This window comes from Micromesistius poutassou, assembly GCF_964030765.1.
Source record: "Micromesistius poutassou genome assembly, chromosome: 17".
In the NCBI taxonomy this organism is placed as follows: Eukaryota; Metazoa; Chordata; class Actinopteri; order Gadiformes; family Gadidae; genus Micromesistius; species Micromesistius poutassou.
The window spans coordinates 9,454,914-9,478,877 of NC_140287.1; the positions used below are offsets into that span (position 1 = coordinate 9,454,914).

At 44.4% G+C, this 23,964-nt stretch overlaps 3 protein-coding genes across 5 annotated transcripts; all 3 read right to left on the minus strand.

The window, feature by feature from the left end:
* Positions 1-9,779: 9,779 nt before the first annotated feature.
* Positions 9,780-12,449, minus strand: jdp2a (Jun dimerization protein 2a). Its single transcript, XM_084482235.1, has 4 exons — positions 12,315-12,449; positions 11,070-11,287; positions 10,672-10,776; positions 9,780-10,587 (listed from the first exon to the last, which is right to left on the minus strand). The coding sequence occupies exons 1-4, from the start codon at positions 12,400-12,402 to the stop codon at positions 10,402-10,404; spliced, it is 597 nt and encodes a 198-aa protein (XP_084338361.1). The 5' UTR covers positions 12,403-12,449; the 3' UTR covers positions 9,780-10,401.
* A 735-nt stretch (positions 12,450-13,184) lies between these two features.
* Positions 13,185-15,496, minus strand: fosaa (v-fos FBJ murine osteosarcoma viral oncogene homolog Aa; the record flags this gene model as incomplete). The annotated part of the gene is made up of 4 exons (XM_084482240.1): positions 13,185-13,895; positions 14,013-14,120; positions 14,481-14,708; positions 15,350-15,496. The coding sequence occupies 4 exons, from the start codon at positions 15,494-15,496 to the stop codon at positions 13,185-13,187; spliced, it is 1,194 nt and encodes a 397-aa protein (XP_084338366.1).
* A 1,097-nt stretch (positions 15,497-16,593) lies between these two features.
* mlh3 (mutL homolog 3 (E. coli)) lies at positions 16,594-23,757 on the minus strand. Of its 3 annotated transcripts, none has more exons than XM_084481874.1 (12): positions 20,984-23,757; positions 20,642-20,737; positions 20,464-20,537; positions 20,102-20,206; positions 19,818-19,902; positions 19,619-19,687; positions 19,223-19,331; positions 17,914-18,070; positions 17,792-17,815; positions 17,595-17,673; positions 16,955-17,106; positions 16,594-16,814 (listed from the first exon to the last, which is right to left on the minus strand). In XM_084481874.1, exons 1-12 carry the CDS (start codon positions 23,490-23,492, stop codon positions 16,737-16,739), a joined length of 3,537 nt encoding a protein of 1,178 aa, XP_084338000.1. In that variant the 5' UTR covers positions 23,493-23,757; the 3' UTR covers positions 16,594-16,736. The 3 variants fall into 3 exon arrangements, with proteins under 3 accessions (XP_084338000.1, XP_084338002.1, XP_084338001.1); XM_084481876.1 differs by having other exon boundaries at positions 20,642-20,708; positions 20,984-21,113; XM_084481875.1 differs by lacking the exon at positions 20,642-20,737.
* Between the last annotated feature and the right edge of the window lie 207 nt (positions 23,758-23,964).

A 23,964-nucleotide genomic window follows, 5' to 3' on the forward strand; every position in this document is an offset into this window, starting at 1 on the left:
TAATAACGTGGCTACTTATATCACTTCTAATCTTATCAGCGGTATTACACTATGCAATATTATTAGGTTGGGTGAAAGTTATGCTGTGTTAATCCATAAATTCCTTGCTGAAGGAAATAATGGCTCCTTTGACCGCAGCTAATCTTACCGCGCAATGTTGCCCCTCTGGGCTGCAGCACTGGCCTCATGATAATGTGGAAAATGTGCCACATATCATAACCCCAAAATCAAATAGAACTAAAACCCAATATATTTGTAGAAATAAAACGCACCTGTGACTGTGACTGTTTTCCGCATCAAAAAAATAAGAACTGAATATATAGGTAACACCTTACAATAAGGGTACAATAATTATCATTAATTAACAGTATGTAATACAGCAATAGGCATAAACTAACAATTAGCTTACAGTTAACAGAGCTGTTATCTGTGGTCAAAACGATCATTCTAAAAATGACTTTGAGCATGTTGAACGTTGTATCTTTACAACAATGGGCGTACTATAGGTTTCCCACATAATTAAGACTCTTGCTTGTGGTGCTAGCTGAAGGGGGGAGAGGGGGTTGAAAGTTTAATTTAAATATTTTATTAGAAAGATATTGGATATTCAACCGATATTAACTCTATGAATGCTAAAGACTGGATCACCATTATGAATCTGTGGGGATAGGCAGTCGGGCAGCAGAACTCTCCCACTGTCGTTCAAGAGGTAGATTAGCCTACTAGGTAGCCTTCCCTAGGGATGGGTATCATTCAGATTTTAACAATACTACTACTCTTTTCGATACTGCTAATCGATCCGGTACTTTAACGATATTGTATCGGTTCTTTTAGAAGAAAATACAAATTGAGAACAAGACATTGCTTTATCTTTCTCATTAAATTTAAACTTTCTTCAGTAGCCACAGCTTACAATGTCTTGAGTAAATAACGATTACAGACTCCATGACATTGTAAGAATGGAAATCAAGAACAAATAATGACAACTCAAGAAATAAACACTTGAAGGAAAAAGAAAAGCTGGGCCTCAGAAAGGCCTCATGTTTTATTTGGACAGTTCTTCTGAAGGAAGATCAGTATATCTACCTTTTTCCTTTCCTAGCAATCATCCAGCATAGTGTTTTTTCTTTGTATGGTCTTATGGCATAAGTAGCCTTTAATATAGCGTGGTGCATTTTCAATGGGAGCCTCTTTAAATAGTATGAATAAATCTATAATAAAACATACTGTTCATTTATTTCATGAATAAAATGTGTATACTTTAAAATTCTTATTTAAGAAGTTCTAGTTCTCATAGAATCTAAATATGTAAAAATTACAGTTAATTCAATATATTTTAGTCTGCCACAAAGTTCATTGTCAGTGTAAGCTAGATCGATATTGAACCATAAGTTAGGTCTACTGGATAACTGTTTTAGCTGAGCGTTTCCCCGGAGGTTTTGGGGTATCGTTACCGTGAATAAAAGTAGGCCTACGTATCTCTCAGTTTTAACATTGTTGGGAAAAAAAAAAAGTGGATCAAGTGTAGGCCTACACAACTCAACAAAATATGTAACATAGGTCCAGTCGTTTTAGATATTTACATTTTACGTATAACACCTTAAACTGTTAGTTAATGCTTATTACTGCATTAACTGTATTTAATTAATGGTTAATTGTGCACCCTTATTGTGAATGAATTGTAGGCCTACATATTATGTAGGCCTAATGGAAGTAATTACATAAGTAGGCCTACGCCTCCAACTTAAACAACAGATAAATCTGCAAGGTTGTGTGTGTGTGTGTGTGTGTGTGTGTGTGTGTGTGTGTGTGTGTGTGTGTGTGTGTGTGTGTGTGTGTGTGTGTGTGTGTGTGTGTGTGTGATAAAACTCACACTTCTCCCATCGTATGAAGGTTGGCAGATTGGATGTTATTTAGTCTTTAACTTACTTGATTCCCCGCGACTCCAATGGAGGAGATGAGACCTCATCGGGGCCGAACCAGACCGACGCGACGCGGGAGGGCATTCCCATGAACACCTGGGAGAGGGCAGCCGCAAACTGGCCGAGCATCGTGACCCAGAATAAATCGGGCCTGACGCTGGCAACCTTTATCCAGCTTCCAAGGAAGTTCATAGAAGAAGCCACGATGGCCATCACTCGGAGTCCGGTTTTATCCAGGAGCCAGATGGTCGGGAATATGAAGGGGATGTAGGTGAGCATGAACACCATTGACGTCCAGTCTATAGCGAACGAGTTCACGTTGTAGAATCTCATGAATATGTTATTAATGATTCCGTACTGGAGCCATTGAAACGCGTCACACATGGAGTAACTGCTGAACAGGAACAGCATCACCCAGCGTCGTTTGTACAATATGGAGAATAAAGGAGAGGGAAGACTCACTTTGGATGTCTTCCCCAACGTCGGTTCCAGAATCCAAGTTTAAAGCATCAAGGGCCATTCTGTCAGGTTAGACGAAGATAAATAGATATACAAAAACCAGAGATTGTAAATCAACAGGTAAAGTCCAAGGCGATCGCGGGGCATCGCAGCCTCCGAGGTGACATCGTGGCAGGGTGGCCAAAAGGGCCACTGGAAGAAAGCGGGAAAATATCAGCAGTTTACTGGATGCGGTTAGTGATAAGCAGAGGCTATCCCGGGGATCCCCTCCCCTTAGCACGCTGGTCTGGGTAAAGACAGGCTACGCCAATTAACAGATATCTCGGCTATCTATTCAAACCTAAAGCAACAGCACGACCTATAGGTACGATGGGGGAGTTGCATCCCAACGCAATTATAACACACCTCTATTTGGGATTCGTAGTGTATGGCAATTAGGCATAGGGGAGAGTGGGGTAAGTTTTGCCAGTGGGGAAGTAGTGCCACTCCTTGTTTCTAGAAAACCATAGAAAAAATTGGTCATGTGACCACATATTTTTGAAGAGCCATCCATTGGACTCATCCTGCAAAGAAGGGAGATACATGGAATAAGAGGTTTGCACATTTAAGCTAAAAAAAACAGTTTTTTGCCTTTCAAAGTAAAATTTCTATGATCAAGGTTTTTTGATTGTTGCGTTTGAACAATTATAGACAAGTTTGAAAACATTTGACACATGTTTTAGTGCTTTAGTATGCTACACTATGAGTATGCTACACTATTATTATTATTATATATAATATTTTATTGGAATTGTTGATTTTATTCTTACATTTTATCACTGTGTGGACAGTGTATGGACCACTGAAAACCTACAACAGAGCGACGGATGGTTGGATGCGCACACATCCTGGTCAAACAGTATTGATTTCCGAGGTTGCAGAACTTGTTAAGCAAGCATTTATGCCTGCAATGACACCCACAAACATCACATCAGGTTTAAAGCAACAGGCATATTTCCGTTAAACAGGGATATCTTCCCAGATGAAGATTATGCCCCATCAATGGTAACAGACAGGCCAAACCCAGAAGAGTCCTCCACCAGTGCTGCTGCTGACCTGCCTGTACCATCACACAAGGAGCCAACCCATGCCACAGGTCAAAGATCTGTCTGCCGGTGACTTTGTCATTGTGAGCTTTGCAGGTAAAACAACAACCTATAATTACGTTGGATTGGTGAAGAAGGTTGATGATGCCGACATCCGTGCAAAATTTCTAAGGCAAAGTTGTAAGAGGTCTGTGGATGGAAAGCACATCTTCACATTTAAAGACAATCCCTAGAGGTGATGTGCTCAAAAAACTACCAACACCAAAAAAACTTGGTGGTACAGCCAGAAGGGAGGAGAAGTTCATATTCCCCTGCAGCATCGACAAGTGGAATGTTAAGTAGTAGGCCGGATCTGTGGGTTTCAGTCAATTAAGGCCTGATTTTGAATTTAATTTTGTTCTTGTTTTCTTTCTCATTTTGTTCTTGTGTTCTTGTTTTCTTCTTGGTGTAGAAGAAAGGATGTTCAGCATTATCCTGGTTGGAACCCTTTATTTACTTTAAATAAACCTTAAATTAGTCATTTTCTAATGGATTTGTCTTGCTTTTATATAGCATTACAGTTTATGAGATATATATCAATGGCGCAATTTACCCTAACGTATTCTCTCCAAAGGCACAACTTACCCCGCACTGGGGGCAAATTGGGATCCCCTCCCCTTAACGCTGGTCTGGGTAAAGACAGGCTACGCCAATTAACAGATATCTCGGCTATCTATTCAAACCTAAAGCAACAGCACAACCTATAGGTACGATGGGGGAGTTGCATCCCAACGCAATTATAACACACCTCTATTTGGGATTCGTAGTGTATGGCAATTAGGCATAGGGGAGAGTGGGGTAAGTTTTGCCAGTGGGGAAGTAGTGCCACCCCTCGTTTCTAGAAAACCATAGAAAAAATTGGTCATGTGACCACATATTTTTAAAGAGCCATCCATTGGACTCATCCTGCAAAGAAGGGAGACACATGGAATGAGAGGTTTGCACATTTAAGCTCAAAAAACTGTTTTTTGCCTTTCAAAGTAAAATTTCTATGATCAAGGTTTTTTGATTGTTGCGTTTGAACAATTATAGACAAATTTGAAAACATTGGACACATGTTTTAGTGCTTTAGTATGCTACACTATGAGTCTATACAGTTAGCACAATGTTATCCCTAAACTGCTGAATCATGCTAGTTTTGCAAAATGGTAGGGTATTTATATTATTATTATATATAATATTTTATTGGAATTGTTGATTTTATTCTTACATTTTATCACTGTGTGGACAGTGTATGGACCACTGAAAACCTACTACAACAGAGCGACGGATGGTTGGATGCGCACACATCCTGTCTGCCGGTGACTTTGTCATTGTGAGCTTTGCAGGTAAAACTACAACCTATAATTACGTTGGATTGGTGAAGAAGGTTGATGATGTCGCCATCAGTGCAAAATTTCTAAGGCAAAGTTGTAAGAGGTCTGTGGATGGAAAGCCCATCTTCACATTTAAAGACAATCCCTAGAGGTGATGTGCTCAACACCAACACCAAAAAACACCAAACACCAAAAAAACTTGGTGGTACAGCCAGAAGGGAGGAGAAGTTCATATTCCCCTGCAGCATCGACAAGTGGAATGTTAAGTAGTAGGCCGGATCTGTGGGTTTCAGTCAATTAAGGCCTGATTTTGAATTTAATTTTGTTCTTGTTTTCTTTCTCATTTTGTTCTTGTGTTCTTGTCTTCTTCTTGGTGTAGAAGAAAGGATGTTCAGCATTATCCTGGTTGGAACCCTTTATTTACTTTAAATAAACCATTTAAATTAGTCATTTTCTAATGGATTTGTCTTGCTTTTATATAGCATTACAGTTTATGAGATATATATCAATGGCACAATTTACCCCAACGTATTCTCTCCAAAAGGCACAACTTACCCCGCACCGGGGGCAAGTTGTGCCACGAGACCACTTTTTTTCTGAAAGCTATATTTCTTAAACAGTTTATTTCAGATCCAAAGTTATTGTTGCCAGGGATGCACCACATCCTGAAATATACATAGGCTACATATTTCATTTGGAGACATTACTGTCATGGCCTCACTTTAAAGTCACTTTGGGTAAAAAGTGGCACTACTCACCCCACTCTCCCCTATGTACAAAAATATATATCACATGGCAGAGAGAGAGAGAATACCGAATACTCTGACGGGACCCCCTGCGCACTCTGTGCCCTTCATTTGGTATTTTATTTTATACAGAACATTGCTACTTGTGCTTTTCATTTGATGTTATTGTAAGCCTCGTCATAAGAATGTTACTCTTAATGTTATTGTAACAGAATGCCCCAAAAAATATAAATAAAGGGACTCTAATAACATGGGTGATGGTGACCCATGTTATTACACGACGTTATTAATGGAGAACCCATGATGGGTGGCAGATTACTTACTTGACTCCCCGCGACTCCAATTGAGGTGGCGGATGAGACCTCATCGGGGCCGAACCAGACCGACGCGACGCGGGAGGGCATTCCCAGTATGAACACCTGGGAGAGGGCAGCCGCAAACTGGCCGAGCATCGTGACCCAGAATAAATTGGGCCTGACGCTGGCCACCTTTATCCAGGCTCCAAGGCAATTAATAGAAGAAGCCACGATAGCCATCACTCGGAGTCCGGTTTTATCCAGGAGCCAGATGGTCGGGAATATGAAGGGGATGTAGGTGAGCATGGACACCATTGACATCCAGTCTATAGCGAACGAGTTCACGTTGTAGAATCTCATGAATATGTTATTAATGATTCCGTACTGGAGCCATTGAAACGCGTTACACATGGAGTAACTTGTGAACAGAAACAGCATCACCCAGCGTCGCTTGGTCAACTGTGTGGCCACAGGAGTCATGGTGTTTCCTAATCCCAAATGTGTTCCGTTGTTTCTTCTGGTATTAACACCCAGTCTGCTCGCTTCAGCAACAAATTATAATAATTAGGCTACGAAACTACAGATTATCTAATAGCACCCTAAATACTTGAACTCAGAATATTGAAAACTTTGATACATCAACCGTCAGAAAGTATTGCTCTCCCCAGCATCACGAGACGTGTGAATAGTTGACGAAAAGGCAATGCAACAACCTTACTCAAGTACTTTCCTTCGTTCTATGAATAGTTCTGCTGCCGGCTGCTGCTTTGAAGGAGTCCCGTTTATTGGGCTCCCCAGACCCAAGTCCTAACTCCACCCAACTATAAACTCAACCAATGAGAAAAGAGCATGCAGGTGACTTTGTTTATTCAATCAATATTTTTGAAAGTATGCCTTGCAACCATTACTCAAACAAGGCGATACTACTGTGCAATATTTTAAAGTAAGTGGCTGCCTATGTTAATCCATAAAATCCGGGGAATAATGGCTCCTTTGACCAGTGCCCTGTATTACGAACCTCGCTGAACATACCCAGGATTTCTTTGGAAAACCTGGATCGACAGAGACGCAACTCGCGATCAGAGGTAAATGGTAAAACGACACTCACTTGGGATTCGATTAGTCGAGCCAGGTTTTCCGCTTAGGTTCAACGCGCGTTCACGTGAAAGGGGCGGTTATCGCGTCATTTTACTCACTTTTACAAAATGGATAGAGCAAGAGCAGTCTATTTCACTCAAGAGGAATAGATTTTCATAATTAACACCTAGGAGTTAAAAAATCTGATAACAGCTAGGGCCAACACAATTGCACATACTGGCTAGGGAGGCGTGCTGGCAAAAAAGTAAAAAATAGCCTATAATTCGATCGTGTAAATTCGTATAAGTGAAAGGATTCTGCATTTAGTCTGTAAAATAACTGCCAAATGATGAATTGTTCGCCATTATTCCCAATAGAGTGATGCTGAGTTCAAAATGCATGAGCAACGTCAAACCTTCCTTGTTCTATAATTTAGGGAATTCACTTTAAATAGGGGAGAGTGGGGTAAGTTGTGCCAGTGGGGAAGTAGTGCCACCCCTTGTTTCTAGAAAACCATAGAAAAAATTGGTCATGTGACCACATATTTTTGAAGAGCCATCCATTAGACTCATCCTGCAAAGAAGGGAGACACATGGAATGAGAGGTTTGCACATTTAAGCTCAAAAAACGTTTTTTTGCCTTTCAAAGTAAAATTTCTATGATCAAGGTTTTTTGATTGTTGCGTCTGAACAATTATAGACAAGTTTGAAAACATTTGACACATGTTTTAGTGCTTTAGTATGCTACACTATGAGTCTATACAGTTAGCACAATGTTATCCCTAAACTGCTGAATCATGCTAGTTTTGCAAAATGGTAGGGTTGGGGTGAGTTTTGCCAACCTTTTGAAAACCTACTACAACAGAGCGACGGATGGTTGGATGCGCACACATCCTGGTCGACCGTATTGATTTACGAGGTTGCAGAACTTGTTAAGCAAGCATTTATGCCTGCAATGACACCCACACACATCACATCAGGTTTCAGAGCAACGGGCATATTTCCGTTGAACAGGGATATCTTCCCAGATGAAGATTATGCCCCATCAATGGTAACAGACAAAACCCAAACCAAACCCAGAAGAGTCCTCCACCAGTGCTGCTGCTGACCTGCCTGTACCATCACACAAGGAGCCAACCCATGCCACAGGTCAAAGATTTGTCTGCCAGTGACTTTGTCATTGTGAGCTTTGCAGATAAAACTACAACCTATAATTACGTTGGATTGGTGGAGAAGGTTGATGATGCCGACATCAGTGCAAAATTTCTAAGGCAAAGTTGTAAGAGGTGGATGGAAAGCCCATCTTCACATTTAAAGACAATCCCTAGAGGTGATGTGCTCTGAAAACTACCAACACCAAAAAATCTTGGTGGTACAGCCAGAAGGGAGGAGAAGTTCATATTCCCCTGCAGCATCGACAAGGGGAATGTTAAGTAGTAGGCCGGATCTGTGGTTTTCAGTCAATTACGGCCTGATTTTTAATTTAATTGTGTTCTTGTTTTCTTTCTCATTTTGTTCTTTTGTTCTTGTCATCTTCTTGGTGTAGAAGAAAGGATGTTCAGCATTATCCTGGTTGGAACCCTATATTTACTTTAAATAAACCTTAAATGAGTCATTTTCTAATGGATTTGTCTTGCTTTTATATAGCATTACAGTTTATGAGATATATATCAATGGCACAATTTACCCCAACGTATTCTCTCCAAAGGCACAACTTACCCTGCACCGGGGGCAAGTTGTGCCACGAGACCACTTTTTTTCTGAAAGCTATATTTCTTAAACAGTTTATTTCAGATCCATAGTTATTGTTGCCAGGGATGCACCACATCCTGAAATATACATACATATTTCATTTGGAGACATTACTGTCATGGCCTCACTTTAAAGTCACTTTGGGTAAAAAGTGGCACTACTCACCCCACTCTCCCCTACACCCTATGTAAGAAATGTATTGCATATGTTTTCGACCGCTGTGAGGTAGCGGCGGTGGCGTGGTGGATTATTAAAAGACCCGAACGCCAGCGACCGGCGTTCAAATCTCGCCGTCATCATGCCTACTACCTCCATAGCCTACTTGTGGTGCCAGCACGGTCGTGAGAACATGGATTCAAGTTCGAAATATGTACAAAAATATAATTACATAAGCTTCAGTAAATTAGAAATCCGTTTGATTTGTAGACTTGACTTTTTAAGCTTCACACAAATGCGGATCACTTGGGAGACGAACCCGCACGCAGAAATTCAAGACTGACGCGCTACCTCCACTCTACCACTCTCTCACGGAGACAGGTTGCGCAACAGCAAGCATTGTCTACATAAGGTCCAACAAGGACGATAAAGTAGCGAATACCCTCTGATGAGAACCTGTATCTGTCATAAAGAATATTCTCAGGCAATGCCAAGGGATCGGATCTGTCCAAAAAGACCCTCTGTCCCCTGTACGATACGGGTTCCGAGGTCTACGGGGAAACCCACAAATGGTGAAGTCATTGTCAACGGAGGGGCGAGGAAGCTGCGCTTATCTTAGCTGAAAACCTGCTCCCGACCAGGTTTGGTTGACAGCACCATGTGATACAGCGACGCTAAAAGAGATCGACTTTCGTGTCCCAGCTAACCCAGGCTTTGAGCGCAACATACCTCGCTAACCCACTAATCGAGGTTCGTAGTAGGCTAGGCTACAGGGCACAGGGCAAATCTTTCCTTGAAATGTTCCCTCTGGTCTGCAGTGTTTGGCTCATGTGCCACCAAAACATGGCCACATCATAACCCTAAAATCATTCATACACAACCACATTAAGGGAAATATAAAAAACCCTATACATTTATTTCTTGTAGAAATACAAAACACCACAATGTGTGACTGCTTACATTTTTAGCCTACATGACAAAATACAAAAGTATAAAAAACAGAATAACCGAATATATCAATGTAGTCGAAGTAATTACATGTACAACAGTCTGTAAATAACATATATATGTGCATATGTGACGCCTGCGTCCAAAACAATAATGATGACCACAACAAAAAATATTTCAACCATCAAATGCTTAAGAATAATCGTGTGATTATCTCTACCAGGAAATGTTATGTGACCTAGAAATGTAATATTCTCTCTCTCTCTCTCTCTCTCTCTCTCTCTCTCTCTCTCTCTCTCTCTCTCTCTCTCTCTCTCTCTCTCTCTCTCTCTCTCTCTCTCTGCAAACTGCACTTACAAAAGGTTATTATACTACTTTGCATAAAATTGTTGCAAATACTCTTACTGTTCTGTGGCAGAGAGATCGAGAGTCGGATCGAGAGGGAGAGTTTCAAGTGTCTGACTTGATTGATTGACATCAGGGTTTAAGAGCTCTGTGATGATGGCAGGGAACGCATTGCATGGTTCCGCTTCGCCACGTGTGCATGTAGTCGCCCAACGCCTCCCGGAGGTTGCCAGCAGGAGCCTCACTTGGCCCCCAGGAGCCTCACTTGGCCCCGAGCTGCTCCAGCAGCGGGTTCCCCTCGCCCTCGGGGGTCTTCACGCTGTCGGTCCTGACGATGCAGGTGGGCCGGTGTCGGTTCAGCATGAGGATCAGCTGCTGCCGCTCGTGTTTCAGCTCCTCGATTTGAGACTTGAGGTCAGAGTTCATCATCTCCAACCGCTCCGACTCCTGAGGGACGGGAGAATGTCAAGGATGGACGCGCCGAAACCGAGAGCTTCCGCAACGACGACGGCGGCTCCATTGAAAACTCACCATTTGTAGATAGTCCGTTCTCTCCTTCTTTTTGTTCCGACATCGCGCTGCAGCCATTTTGTTTTTCTCTCGCCGCCGTTTCCGACGGTCCACCTCGTCGTCTCTCTGGATGAGGGGGGAAAAGATGGGGCAGCATTAGCTCAGGAGGTAGAGCGGGTTGGCTTTTAAGGTTGCTGGTTCGATCCCCGGCTCCTCCTAGCTGAGTATCGTGGTGTCCCTGAGCAAGACGCCTCACCCTAATTGCTCCTGAATCCGTCAATGTCAGTCAACACTGTAAAGCGCTTTGGATAAAAGCGCTATATAAATGGGGACCATTTACCAAAAGACACTCTCAAAACGCTACCATGACAATGCTAATGTTTGCAGCCCCCTCCTCCGTGCTCGCCAGCGCCTCATACCTCAGCCTTGATGGACAGCGTCCCCTTCCCCAGCTTGTCGAGGAAGTGCAGCGGGGAAAGCATGGTCCCAAAGTCCTGCAGGTCACCGAAGCGGAGCTGGTCGGTCAGTGTGGTGGCCGAGAGTCCTGCCAGGGGCCCCAGGCTAGGCAGGGAGCCCGCCGTCACAGAGGGATCTGGGATCTGACCTGGCATCGTGTCAGCCTCGGCCTTAACCACAGCTGGAAGGAAAGAAGAAGAAAAGTCTGGACGTTCAAGAGATGCATCTTGTAAATGTAAATGTAAAACGTGCATAACCTATTAGGCCTATGTGGCATGGGCCAGGTGGGTAGCATTAGTATATGCTACTTCGTTGATTGCTAGTACGTCTTTGTAAGTAGTCGGTGGGTTAAATTGTTGAACACCGACATCTAAATTGATCCAATTTAAATTCATACATGCATGGGCACAGAATGCAATCAGCTCTTCTCGTCTATATGTGACAGGCTATGCAGACTGCTAAATACTTTTATTCCGTTAATCAGTGTGCCATGATGGATCTAGTTGAAGAGCGGATTAGGAGAGATCAGGTGAGTGAATAAGTGGTGTAGAAATGACGTAGGCAGCTTCGAGAGGCAAACCTCAAGTTTTTTTCAACCACTAGTTGGCAACAGCACCACCAGGAATTTGTGCTTTTTTTAAAACGACGATGTAGGCTACTATTATACGATTGTCAGGAATACGTTGTACACATCTGAATAATGTACTTTTAAATATTCATCCGGTTTGAACCGCTTTATCATGAGTGAATTTGAAAGCGGAAGTTTTTTTTGAGTGCGGCACTTATCTTACGTAACTTTCCCTTTCACTGCGAAAGCAGCAGAAAACAACGGAGATGTTTCCACTTTAGCGCAATAGCCTTAGAAACATCCCAACACCGAATAAACCATAACATCGGCCTAACTTATAAACCACATGAAGGCCAGAGGCTAAAAACATGTTCACACGTCATTAATGCACATGTAACATGAGCTGTGTGTGCAAAGAAAAGAGACTAGCTTACAGCATGGGCAACAGCATGTCAATCATATCCCCAGAAAAACATCATGAAAACTAGATTCATGAACATCCATGCATTGCATAGGCGGCCAAATGTACAGATACAACATCTGCTGTCCGCATTACGTCCGGAATTGCGTCTATTTATAACTCCTGCATACGGGATGCTATTCTTCTTTCGACATGTGGACTATTACGTTTTGCACAGACCTGACTTTGATCCCAGGTGCGAAAAATGTCCTCTCTTATGGTCAGCCGATGGTCTGGAATAGATTTTAAAAAGTGGAAATCGTTGCATCAGCCCGTTTCAAAGTAATCCAAATCTGAAAGGATTTGGGAATGCGGAAATTAGCCGAGACAACCAAACGTAAGCAGGAATGTAAAGAGAAAAAAAATACAGAAAAAAAATGTGGCCAGTAGTGCCTCCTCCCATAGAGAGATCGGACTGCATGCATGGCTCGGCTGCAGCATGGAGGGTTCACAAGAACGACTTGCACAGGCAAAGGTTATCCAGACATCACTGAGTGAACGTTTATTATGATTATCCAGAATAAATAAGCAATCAATGCTTTTTTGTTTGAATTATTTGACGAATAAGTCAGTAAAAAAATAAATTATCATAAATTACATCTTCATAGATATAGATGGATGTTTTCATGGAAAACCATAAACAGTGTAACGATGGGTTTGACGAGTCGGTGGTGTGAGGTATGTCAGTCGGAGCACGGATGGTTAAAACGGTCACAGCAGTCATCACATCACTGACACGAAACCAAACTGTAACATTAATTCAACAATACATCTTAGATCTAGTAACAGATCAAACATGAGCTCTGACAATCCTCAGCATGCGCTATAACGCCAGAAATCTCCCTTTTATGAAACTTAAAAGGCATGCTTTCAGCTACATTACCATGTAGTAAAGTTTATATTTCTGATTGGGCACACAATACATGTCATGAATGCAGTTTCTCGTTAAAGTGTCATAGAATACCGTGGGCATACATCGGTGGAACAATTTCAAAACCATGGATCTGGTAAAAAGAGATCCGAGCTCAGAACATCTCTCCCCTCTGGACCTTACAAAGCGAGGAGAGTGGGCGAGTTGAGCAGGTCCCCTGATTCAGTCTTTCCCGCTCCGCCCTTAACGCCGTCCATCCCCTCCGGGAGGGCGTCCAGCTCGGGACAGGCGAACGTGAAGACGGACATGTAACTGTTACAGGTGGGCGTGGAGGTCACCACCGGTGTGCTCAGCGGCTCCAGGTCCCCGGACACCGACTTGTACAGCGTCTCCCAGTCGGACACACCCAGCGAGCTGCTCAGGTCGATGTCGGGCACCGAGCGGCCCGTCTCCATGGGGGCCCCGTCGTTGTCCTCCAGGCCGGACACCAGCTCGTCCAGCAGCGCCCCCTCCTTCACCTCCAGGGACGGCTCCAGGTCACAGCCGCTGATCTCCGCGCTGGCGCACAGCAGGATGTCGGAGTCGCCGGAGATGGCGGCAGATGGGTCGCTGGGCGCGTCCATGCCGTCCTGCAGGGAGACTCCGTCCTGGCTGCCCCCGTCCTCCTGGAGCTTGTCCTCGCCGCTCGGGCTGCCGGGGGGGAAGTCGGGGGGCCCGGTGCCGGCAGTGGCAGCGGGGGGGGCATCCCGGAACATGACGTCCAGCTCCTCGGGCAGCTGACACGCGGGTTTGTGTGTGGAGAGGGCGCACTCCAGTCTCTCCTTCTCCTTCAGCAGGTTGGCGATCTCCAGCTCCAGAGCGGCTCCCTCCTCCTCCAGTATGTCCGTCTCCTTCAGAGGAAACAGAGACAGAAGGTGGACGGTCCAGAGAGGTGTTTATCAGCCAGGTGAAGCGCACGGGAGGTAAGCGATGACCGCGGCTCAACAAACAAACCTTTGTTTACTTACAGATTGCAGGGTGTCTGTGAGTTCCCGTCGCCTGTTGCGACACTTTGCTGCAGCCATTTTATTGCGCTCCCTTCGCACCCTCTTCTTCTCCTCATCCACTGGAGAGAGCTGCCGGGGTTAGACAAAGTGTTCAGTTCAAACCTTGAGGGATAAAGAAAGCTACATCTGTTCCCGATTTGCCCACCCAAAAGGGTGTCAAAAACAATCTTTTCTGCATCGCTCCTAAAAATAGACCATTGTTGCAGACTTGCTGTGCCCTGAATATAAATTGACTGCCATCCGAGGGGGGCATGCACACAGCCTGCTGCAACACCTCGGATGGGAGCCATCATGCACTTCATACAGATGTGATAACATTGCACATCTCTCTCTCTCTCTCTCTCTCTCTATATATATATATATATATATATATAGGCCTATATATCCACATCACAGAGTGCAGCATGCCGAGCCTTGGTCTTGGCTGACCTGTTCTGCTTTCCCCTTCCTTGCAGAATTTTTCCCCTTGGTCCCGCCCACTTTGGATGCTGCTCGGGGAGAGCTCTGCACGCTATTGGCCGGCTTGCTGCCGAGATTCGGGCTGACGGATGTAATGATGGTCGGCTGGACCATCCACTGGAAATCTGGGGTAGTAGCGATTGCGGTGACTGTCGGAATAAAGGAGTCGGACTGCGTGTCCATATCCTGGCAGAGCTCCTGAAAAAAACACATATAAGACCCTGAAAATTGTATTCTAGGTGTAACTTCATTGACATTTATGTAATTATCTATTTAGAAAAAAAATCGTATTTAATATTTCATTTCCGAGACACACACACGTGTAAGTAGTCCATCCGTGTATATAACATCATATTGTTGTGTTAAACGGGCAGTGCACACAGGTTCTCCTCCTTGAAATATACCGGTCCAAAAATAGCTTTCTCCGGATCAATATTTGACTTTATCATTGTGTCTGACGTCAGCGCTGACGCAGAGTCGCTGTGGAGTCTCCTGAATGGATTTATTTTTCTCAATGAACTGCTGCATCGACACGCTCCCATTCGGTCCCAGGACGTCAGTCATAACAAGACTAGCATATGGTGATTATACACCCCCGTGTTCACCCATGACAGGCTACTCACGATAAATGTAATGTAAAAACATACAAGCATCTACTGTAGGCCTAAATATAGTTTAAATACAAGCTCGTCTGGTCTGTATACCGCCCACTACTTCCAATTAAGAGAAACAAACGTTGTGTACATCAGCCATTGTTGGGATGCGTGTCGTCGATGTGAATGTCGCCTGACATGAAATCTTCAACGTAGATACTAAATTTATTAAAAATGTACTAATACCTTCACATTGTCCTCCGGAGAGGACGCTGTCGACCTCGCGTCTTCACGGGTCTCCTCGCATTTCTTGAACGTGTTTATCCCGTCACTGGATTCTGTACTGCAGGCGGATGCTGTGTCCATGTCAGGCGGCAAGCTGTTGACATACATGATGACTACAATGTCTTGATATTAAATGTCACCCTTTGTTCAATACAGAAAACTGCCCCTCCAGGTATATACCTGGCACATAGATGACTGAAACGCAAGCCCCTCCTTTTATACTCTGCTAGAATTTTATGAATGAACACAGACCGTACCATCCGTGGAGGGGAGCGAAACCGATTATCAGAAAAAAGTGAACCGTTGTTGTCGGCGTATTATTTGATTGATCGAACATCTAACCCCCGTGTGGAATCATACGGATGTGCTTGTTGACATCGCTCCTATTGTCTATTCAATTTCACCCTGTCACAACACATCCAGTGGATCGGCGATGCAATGTGCCCGGAGGAATATGCACCGTCCATGACACAATGCCCGGGCAGCTTGAGACAAAAGATACACAGTGATCCGTACATATAGGCCTGTCCCATGAAACCATCCCGCGGGTTAGTGGAACTATTCCATTTAACAGCCTGTTGCGATGTATGTATGTCCTTAGTTTGGACCTACTAATATTGCATAGCCTAAGACTACGTTATTCGATTATCTCACTGGTCCATGTTATTTTAGAAAAAAAAATCATAAAGCTGACGCTTAAAATATAATGAACAGTAAACGATGTAACTATACACCATGTTTGTGTTCACAAAAACAGCCCGATGTGTTTAGAGCCCCAACAAGCCTTCTGGAACTGAGTGACGCCCACAGAGCATCTCTGGGGTGTTTACTTCGTGTTCTTATTTTTTTCCTCGTCGTGATCCCTCAATCTGTTGATGTGAAATAAACTAAATGGTGGACGGTCTGCAAAATAATGCAAAGTTTCAAATATGCTATAGGAACATGATCATTTACGTGACATCATATTTGCATTACATATTCACCTGCTGCCTAGCACAAAAGATGCTGCAAAATAATTCAAAGTCGAAGTCCTTGTTTTTCTTTGATGAATTGAGGTCGTTACCAACACAAAGAAATATGATACAATAGTAACAGCAAATAGTTAGTTGAAATGCACAAAGAGTGGGAAATAATTAGTAATGACCTGACCAGCAATATTACCGTGGATAGTGTTCAACAGATCCTGTTATGACTTTGACAATAATCTCCTTTGATATAAAATTAGTTCGTTAAAAACATTGTGTCAGTTAGGCTTCCAAATAAGTCTGATAGAGAGAAAAAACAACAACAATACAATTCATCTTATTTAATCAAATAAATAGCCTAGAATTGATCCAGGTTTCACAAATCACAGTTTTCTACGTCCATAAAGCTCCCAAGCCTTGTACATTCTTCTGAGTCGTCCTAGGTTGGGTCTCCGTGTTTCCTGCATGGATCAAACAGAACAAAAGACAGAATCTCAATATTTCACATGTTCGTGATTCCCCAGACCAAAGTGCCTGTATATCATATGGGAGGCAAACATGAATCAGTCTTTTCGAAGCACATCTCTACACACAGTCCCACCTTCTCGTCTCCTTCCAGAAACAGGGTGTCCACCAGCGGCGCGATGGACGGACGGCCGTGGGCACATTGGAAGGGCAGCTGGCAGGAGGACAGGGATCCCACCAGGCTGTGGCACTCATCCAGACTCAGGACATCGTTGAATTTGATGGCTCCTGTTCCACGAACCAGAAGATACATTTACATTTAGGGCATTTAGCAGACGCTTTTTATCCAAAGCAACTTACCATTAGTACATCTGTCAGAGGAAAGAGAAACAATATATCACTCTCGGTACAGTAAAGATGTACATAGAACCAAGTGCCAAGCACTAATGATTGTTAGGTGAAACCTTTACCCGTATACAACAAAGATAGCTAGGATAAGACGCTACACAATGCTAATTACTATTCTTAAGTGCAAGGATGTACAACATACAATAAGTGCGGAAGAGGGGCGTGGTGGTAAGGGGGGAGGCTATGCAGAGTCTAGGTGAATTTTGAACAAGTGAGTCTTGAGTCTTTTGCGGAAGCTGGTGAGCAACTCTGTGGTTCTAAAGACACAACCCATGCCACTCGTTAAGAGTTCTCACGCTCTGAATACAAACGGATGGCTATCACTGAGCAGGACATAGTGGGAATAGTGAGGAGAGGAACAGGCCTACCGTGACATGCCAGGGAAGCCAGGACCCTCAGCACCGTGAGAGGCAGAGTTCCTCGCATGCTGCCTGTGGAGCAGAATATCTGGGCCAAAAATAAAAGCAAGGGAAATTCTCAATATGACACAGATTTGGCTTTTAAGACATTTCCTGGCTGGATCAAGGCGGGACAGGGTAGATGTGGGAAGTATAAAAGAGCATACCTCGAGCTGTTCTCTGAGATATTCCTGATGGGAGTGAGGGAGGAGAGGACAGCGTTAGTACCGTCAGTGAGAATGAACCTGGCGTTGACAGGTGATGCTGCTGGAGGCTCCAAGCTGCTTACCTCCACGACGGCCTTGATGACGGACGTCCGGCCTCGCCGCACCTCGTTGTGCTCCTTCTCGGTGAAACACAACGGCACCCTGCCCACCAGGACCCGGGGGGCACCCGCCTGGGGCAGCTCCAGCTGCAGGCCCAGGCCGCGGAGAGACTGGCAGCCCCTAGAGACAGAAGACCACAGCCAGCTCAGATTCATGTTGTTTTTTACCTTTGTTTACCGTTACCTAGTGTGAGCCTTCCTGTTACATTTCTCCTTGATTTCCATATATATATATTGAATGTAATTAAATAAGTCACATCATGCAGATGTTTATAATGTATTACTATTAACGATTTAGTCACTGAGCTTACAGTGAAGTATTTTTTATACATGTTTTGAGGAGCCGGGAGAGGTCAGACTTCTTGCTGAAGGACGATTGGCTGAAGGTAGACTGTGGGCATTGAATAGTCCACACATTTATAACCACATTGTTTGGTTTTCATTTGCAGGCCCTCACTACATGAGACAAACATGCAAAACCTTCACTGAGTCTCACTTCCCCAGAGGCTGATTGGCTCAAAGTTTTGTGGCAAATAGGGGAAATGGTCCAACGGCGCAGTAGGTGTCCCCAACGCTTCCTAACCACAACGTCAGTTACATCACGGTCAGTGAGGTTCAACCGTTTGGTTGGTTGCTTTTTAACTTTTGACCCTAGTACTATCCAAGCGCTATCTAAGTGGTGTGCGACGTGTGTGTCATACTATAAAACGTATTAGTATATGCTACACGTAAACCTCCTAAGATGGCGCAATTTGATTGGATCGCTATCTCAAGATATTGGGCAATAACCAATGATTGAGATTTCAAACTTGGGATATTGGCGGAGCGCGCGTGACGGTCGTCTCGTCACGCTAATAAAAACAAATAAATCCTGGCAAAAAGTGTTATCTTGTTTATTTATTGTTTATTTTTGGAGTGTTTGTGTAGTATATGCTAAAACAATTATTCACCTCAGGCTCCGTGAATAGTGGGGAATGGGCTATACCCCACTATTCACTTTGCCTTCGGCGAATAATTGTTAACTATACATATTTTTCTCTGCATAAGAAATGTTATCCATATTTTATAAAAATGCTGTCCATACAGTAAAACAAATGAGGTACCAGAGAAACAGAGTCCCCCCCAAACATGTGTTACCCTTACTGAGACAATAGACCAATCCATATTTAGCTGGGGGAACCGTCCCTTTATAAGAGGCTTATATATAATTATAACCGGCTGATGACTGATCTGTTCATGTTGAGCTGCTGAGAGTCTCCCTGGGACCACCGACCTGAGCAGCCTCAGCTCCTCCTCCGTCACACTCAGCTCCAGCGGCGGCGCGACGCTGGCGGAACATAGACGCCGCTCCCCTGGCGTGTCCGGGTCGTCCTCATAGGAGTCTGCAGTGGGAGCAGCAGACATCACTAGAGGGTGAGAACTTGATGATACTGCTAATTAAATCCGGATCTTGCCCTCGTACTATTTAAATCCAACACTTAGTTATCTGAGATTCAATTATGGCAATGAGGCATCCCCCACTCGGCCTTCCTTCTCAAATGTCTTCCTTGCTAATTAAGAGTTTTCTCTTGCCCTCTGGGGAGCTAGGGTCAGGGGGTCATAAACGTATGGCCTGTTAAGCCCTCTGAGACTGTAGCTGTGATGAAGGGCTATACGAATTAAATTGTACCTGCAATAAGCTTTTCCAGGCGGACTCGTTCATGTGCAGCATGCTGGTCCACCAGTACCAAGAGATTTCCTACAGCGCCACAGAGGAGGGGAAACATTCAGCCCTGAATCGCTCCACCCCGGGTCCATCTGCCGTTTCACCCGTGAAAGACTCAGTTTCAGAAAACCACCGGGCGATGACGTCAACGTCAGAGCATTACCTTCAGTTCCTGGGTTCTGGGCCGAATCTGTGTCCCGCGTGTTAATCAGACACGCAAGAAACTTCCTATCTACCTGATGAATCACCTGCAACATAATTTAACCATATTTATATATTTGAACAATATTTATATATTTGAATGAATATACAAGAAATCTAGTTACACATAATGGACCCAGTTTCTTTCCATCAGCACATTTCATAAAGTTTCTAAAGTACACACACTTAGATCAAGCCATAATCAAATCCAGATCAAATTTATATTTATATGTCAACCGGGTTCACCTTCATCGAGGTAATCATGGCTTTAGAAAAGCGGTATGGAAACAGGATGTTGTGGATCTTGACAGCCAGTCCCTCAGCTTGGTCACTGCATATGTCCACACTGACCTGTGAGCAGAAACGATCAAGCTTTAAAGCTTCAGCTTTAGAATCCGCACAGTAGCCCCATCACCCTCCCCTAGAATACTCAGTGGAGGAGGCTGGCTGGATGGGCACTGTCTAACTTTGCAGTTGCATGAGGGTTAGCAGTAGGATGAGTACAGCGGTGTTCAGGTGAGGACGGCATTGTATTTTAACGGTCATACACATATTAGTTAGTGATATGTTCACCTTATCACACAAGCAAAAAAAAACTTTGATCTTACCACTGGAGGCCTGTCAAACACAGGGTTCTTCCATTTAGAGTACATGGAGGAAAGAGAGCTCTCCAGCTTATTCCCTGTAGGAACAGATATTAAGAACATCATACATACAGAAAACACAATGGTTGGATTGTTTGTGTTGGACCCGTTGAACCACTAAGATTTGAATGAGAGCGGGTACCTCCGTTTTCAGCCCCTGAACTGACTACTCTTTTGTCTCTGGGAAGGAAGGGCAAGACTTGCTCCATCTGAAATGGGTAGCATCTATATTCAAACCCTATGTTTAAGGGAGGAGATCAGGCAAGAATGAATACAAGCATTAAGCCCGGAAATATTCAGGATATAGGCCTAATATATCAAACATTTCCAATTTCACAGCAAGAGATTCCCACCCCACCCTCATTTTCAAGGCATCATAACCTAAACCGAGGTCAAGACCTTTACTCTTGGCTGTAGCCAGCTATGAGGTCTGGACCTCTGTAATTATTACTCTGTAATTATTACTCTGCCTGTACCTACTGACCTGTCTCAGTGACAACGTTCACTGCCATGCTTGTGACATCCGAGGTGCAGCAGACCTGGGCATCCCCCGTGGCTGGGACCTCGTAGCGGCTCAGTCCGGTCACCTGGTTGACAGACACCGTCCGGCCAAGTGTGTCGTCAAAGTGATCCAGCCAGTCTCCTCCACCCTCCGGCCCGGTCGTTAGCTCAGGCCTTGAACTACTGTGTAGGGCAGACACTGGGCTCCGTGCTGTAGGTCCACCACAGGTTCGGTCAGGAGAACAGTTGTTGTTGTTGCTGTCTTGGACGTTGGCGTCTACCCTAGTATCTATAATTTCAGACTGACGAGGGTTTTGGCTTTGCAGGTTATCAACTCGCTGTTGTTTCAGGTGACTAAGTTTGGATGCCAGAGAAACTCCACCACTTCCAGTCTTGTCCAAGATGGGCTTCAGCTTGGTAAATGTAGAGAAGGTAGGTAGGCTTTGACAGTCACTCTGAATTACTACAGGCTCCAGGATGTCTGTATTTTGAGTCTTGTTTTCAGCAATAGGGAAGTCCTTGCCAGGGACAAAGATGTTCCCAGTCTGAGGCAATAGGGAATGTGGTTGCTTGCTGCTACTGAGGGCTGCAATAGACAGCATTTTCTCTCCTATTGGCTTGCAGTATGTGCTTCGAAACCTGTCCAGAGATGCTGATTCCTTGGACAATGATAACTTCCTACAACATGTAAGCTTGGGAACCTTTGAAGGGATATTATAACCATCGCCCAAGTATACTTTCTGACTGGACTGGACGCATTCAACTGCTGACACTTTGCGTTTAATCAAGCCTGTATTTTGTTTACATGTTTTTGTTGTGCAAAAAGTCCTCTCATCGTGGCTCTTAGCCGGCAGACTTTCATGAATGTATGCATCTGCTAGACTGATCTTTCTGAACCTTTCTACAGATTCTCCATGTCTATTTGAGCTCTGTTGATGAGCTACAATTCGATGCACAGATGTTTCTTGTGCATTGTCTAGCGATGCTATAAAACTGCCACCTTTGGCAGCGTGCCAAACATCTCCCTCCCCATTGTTTTTCATCGGACTGCCGTCCACCTGATCCACTCCACTCACACATCCGATCCCATGAACCCCATCTCCACCCCTGGGTTCTAAGCTTGCGGGCCTTTTGTTTCGTTTCGTCTCCATGGCCGCTGCACCAGAGTCCCTCTCGGATGGTTCCAGCGTGCCTGCCTTACTGGAGATCTCGTCCTGAACACATGTCTGTGCCACACTTTCTTCAAGCACACCGTCGACAACAACCTTACGATGCACCGGCCCGGATGAAAGCGTACCGCCGACAGTGTGGCTGAGCGAGGCCTCTGCTGTTGTTAATTGGATACCATGGCAACTTAATTTCACTTGTTGCTCGGATGAACACAGCAGGCTTTGAGAAGCGCAGTCTAACTCTTCTTGCGAGGGGTCAGCCACCAGATTCTCTTTGCTTAGAAATGCTTTAACAGCCTGTTCTATACAGATCAAAATCCCATCCCAGTCTTTAAACTCTAAGAGAGTTTTGGCTGGGTCAAGACAAATGTCATATTCAGAGTAGCAGCATTTAATATTTATGATATATATTGCATGTAGTTCTTGGCCCCTTTTGTGCTTTGGACTCCTGATTATCGACTGGCCGTCTGGGCTATCATTCTTCTGACCTGAACTGTTAAGCTTCCGTAGGAGGAAATTGAGCAACTGGTGAAGGCGCGTTTTCAGAAGTAGTCTTTCATTCACATACAAGAACTGTAAGCTTTTGTTGTAGTGACCCTCTACACCTATGTGACCGCTGATTTTAAATTGTGCCTGGCTGTAACTGATTTCTCGCAGATGCTGTCCTCGCCCTAAGCCATAGATCTGGACAAATCGGTGGTATGTATTTCTGGCTTTTGAGAGCTGTGCCAGCATGGCTCCTGTCACATCGTTTTTCAAAGTAAAAGACACAGACGGGTGCATCAGAGAGATGGCCTCCACTCGGTGCCTGATGCGCTCCGCTTCAAGGACGGGGTCCATTCGGTTCCTCCTGACTGGCATGTTGTGGAAAAAGTTACAAATGGTCAATGTGGTCCCGGCCGAGGGACGGGAAGACTCCGCTTCCAAGACATCCAACCCCTTCCCATCCTTGAAGACCTTAACGTGTGTTTTGACGGATAGTCTTGTTCTTGATGATATCTCTACCAGGGTAGCTAGAGAAACTATACTTGCAAGTGCCTCCCCACGAAACCCATAAAACCTCAGATTCTCCAAGTCCTCCACGGAACTGCATTTACTAGTACAGTACCTGTTTCCAACCCGCTGCAGATCATCCAGGTCCATCCCTGACCCGTTGTCCACCACCTGAACCTTGAACGCCTTCATGTCCATCCGCACCCCCACGCATGTCGCCCCCGCGTCCACGCTGTTCAGGACCAGCTCTTCAACGCCTTGCTGAAGCGAGGGTATTGCGATTCCAGAGCGAATTTTGCTCTGGACATCTGCCGACAAACACTTTATCATGGCTTCCCATATGGTTTAGACCGACTGAGGTAGAACACTAACGTTACCCGCTGCTACTAACCCCCGCCCGGGTTAACGATGGAGACGGACCTTATTAGGTCCGTTAGCTTGTGGCGTTCGACAGTTGCCTGCCTGCTGCTCGACCACGAAGACATGAAAAGACGCATGTTTTATACGTTAAAAAGAAGACCGCCATCATAACTTCAGATACACAGTACGCCTACACGTTTAAATCCGTCAAGAAAAGAACACTGACTTGTTTACAGTCAACGACGAAGCCTTTTCCGGTTAACCCTCCCAGCCTAGCCTGCTCTCTAGCGGCTGGAGTGACCGCAGGTGTTATCGTTACTAGTGGCGGGCCTTTTTTTTTTTTTTTTTTTTAAGATTATGGGTAAAATCTTGTTACTGTTGTTGTTTTGTTGTTGATACAAACAGCCATCAAATGTTGCATGTTGTTGCCAATTTTTATTTG

Coding starts and splice junctions, on each gene's coding strand:
- jdp2a (XM_084482235.1), bottom strand. CDS start 12,402: ATGCAACGATTTCCACTTTTTAAAATCTATTCCAGACCATCGGCTGAC. Junction 11,288..12,314: donor GCACCTGGGATCAAAGTCAG/GTCTGTGCAAAA, acceptor CTTTCCTTCCAG/CTGTGGTTAAGGCCGAGGCT. Junction 10,588..10,671: donor GAACGGACTATCTACAAATG/GTGAGTTTTCAA, acceptor CCCGTCCCTCAG/GAGTCGGAGCGGTTGGAGAT.
- mlh3 (XM_084481874.1), bottom strand. CDS start 23,492: ATGATAAAGTGTTTGTCGGCAGATGTCCAGAGCAAAATTCGCTCTGGA. Junction 19,688..19,817: donor CCAGAACCCAGGAACTGAAG/GTAATGCTCTGA, acceptor GTGGCGCTGTAG/GAAATCTCTTGGTACTGGTG. Junction 16,815..16,954: donor TTCTGGAAGGAGACGAGAAG/GTGGGACTGTGT, acceptor TGATCCATGCAG/GAAACACGGAGACCCAACCT.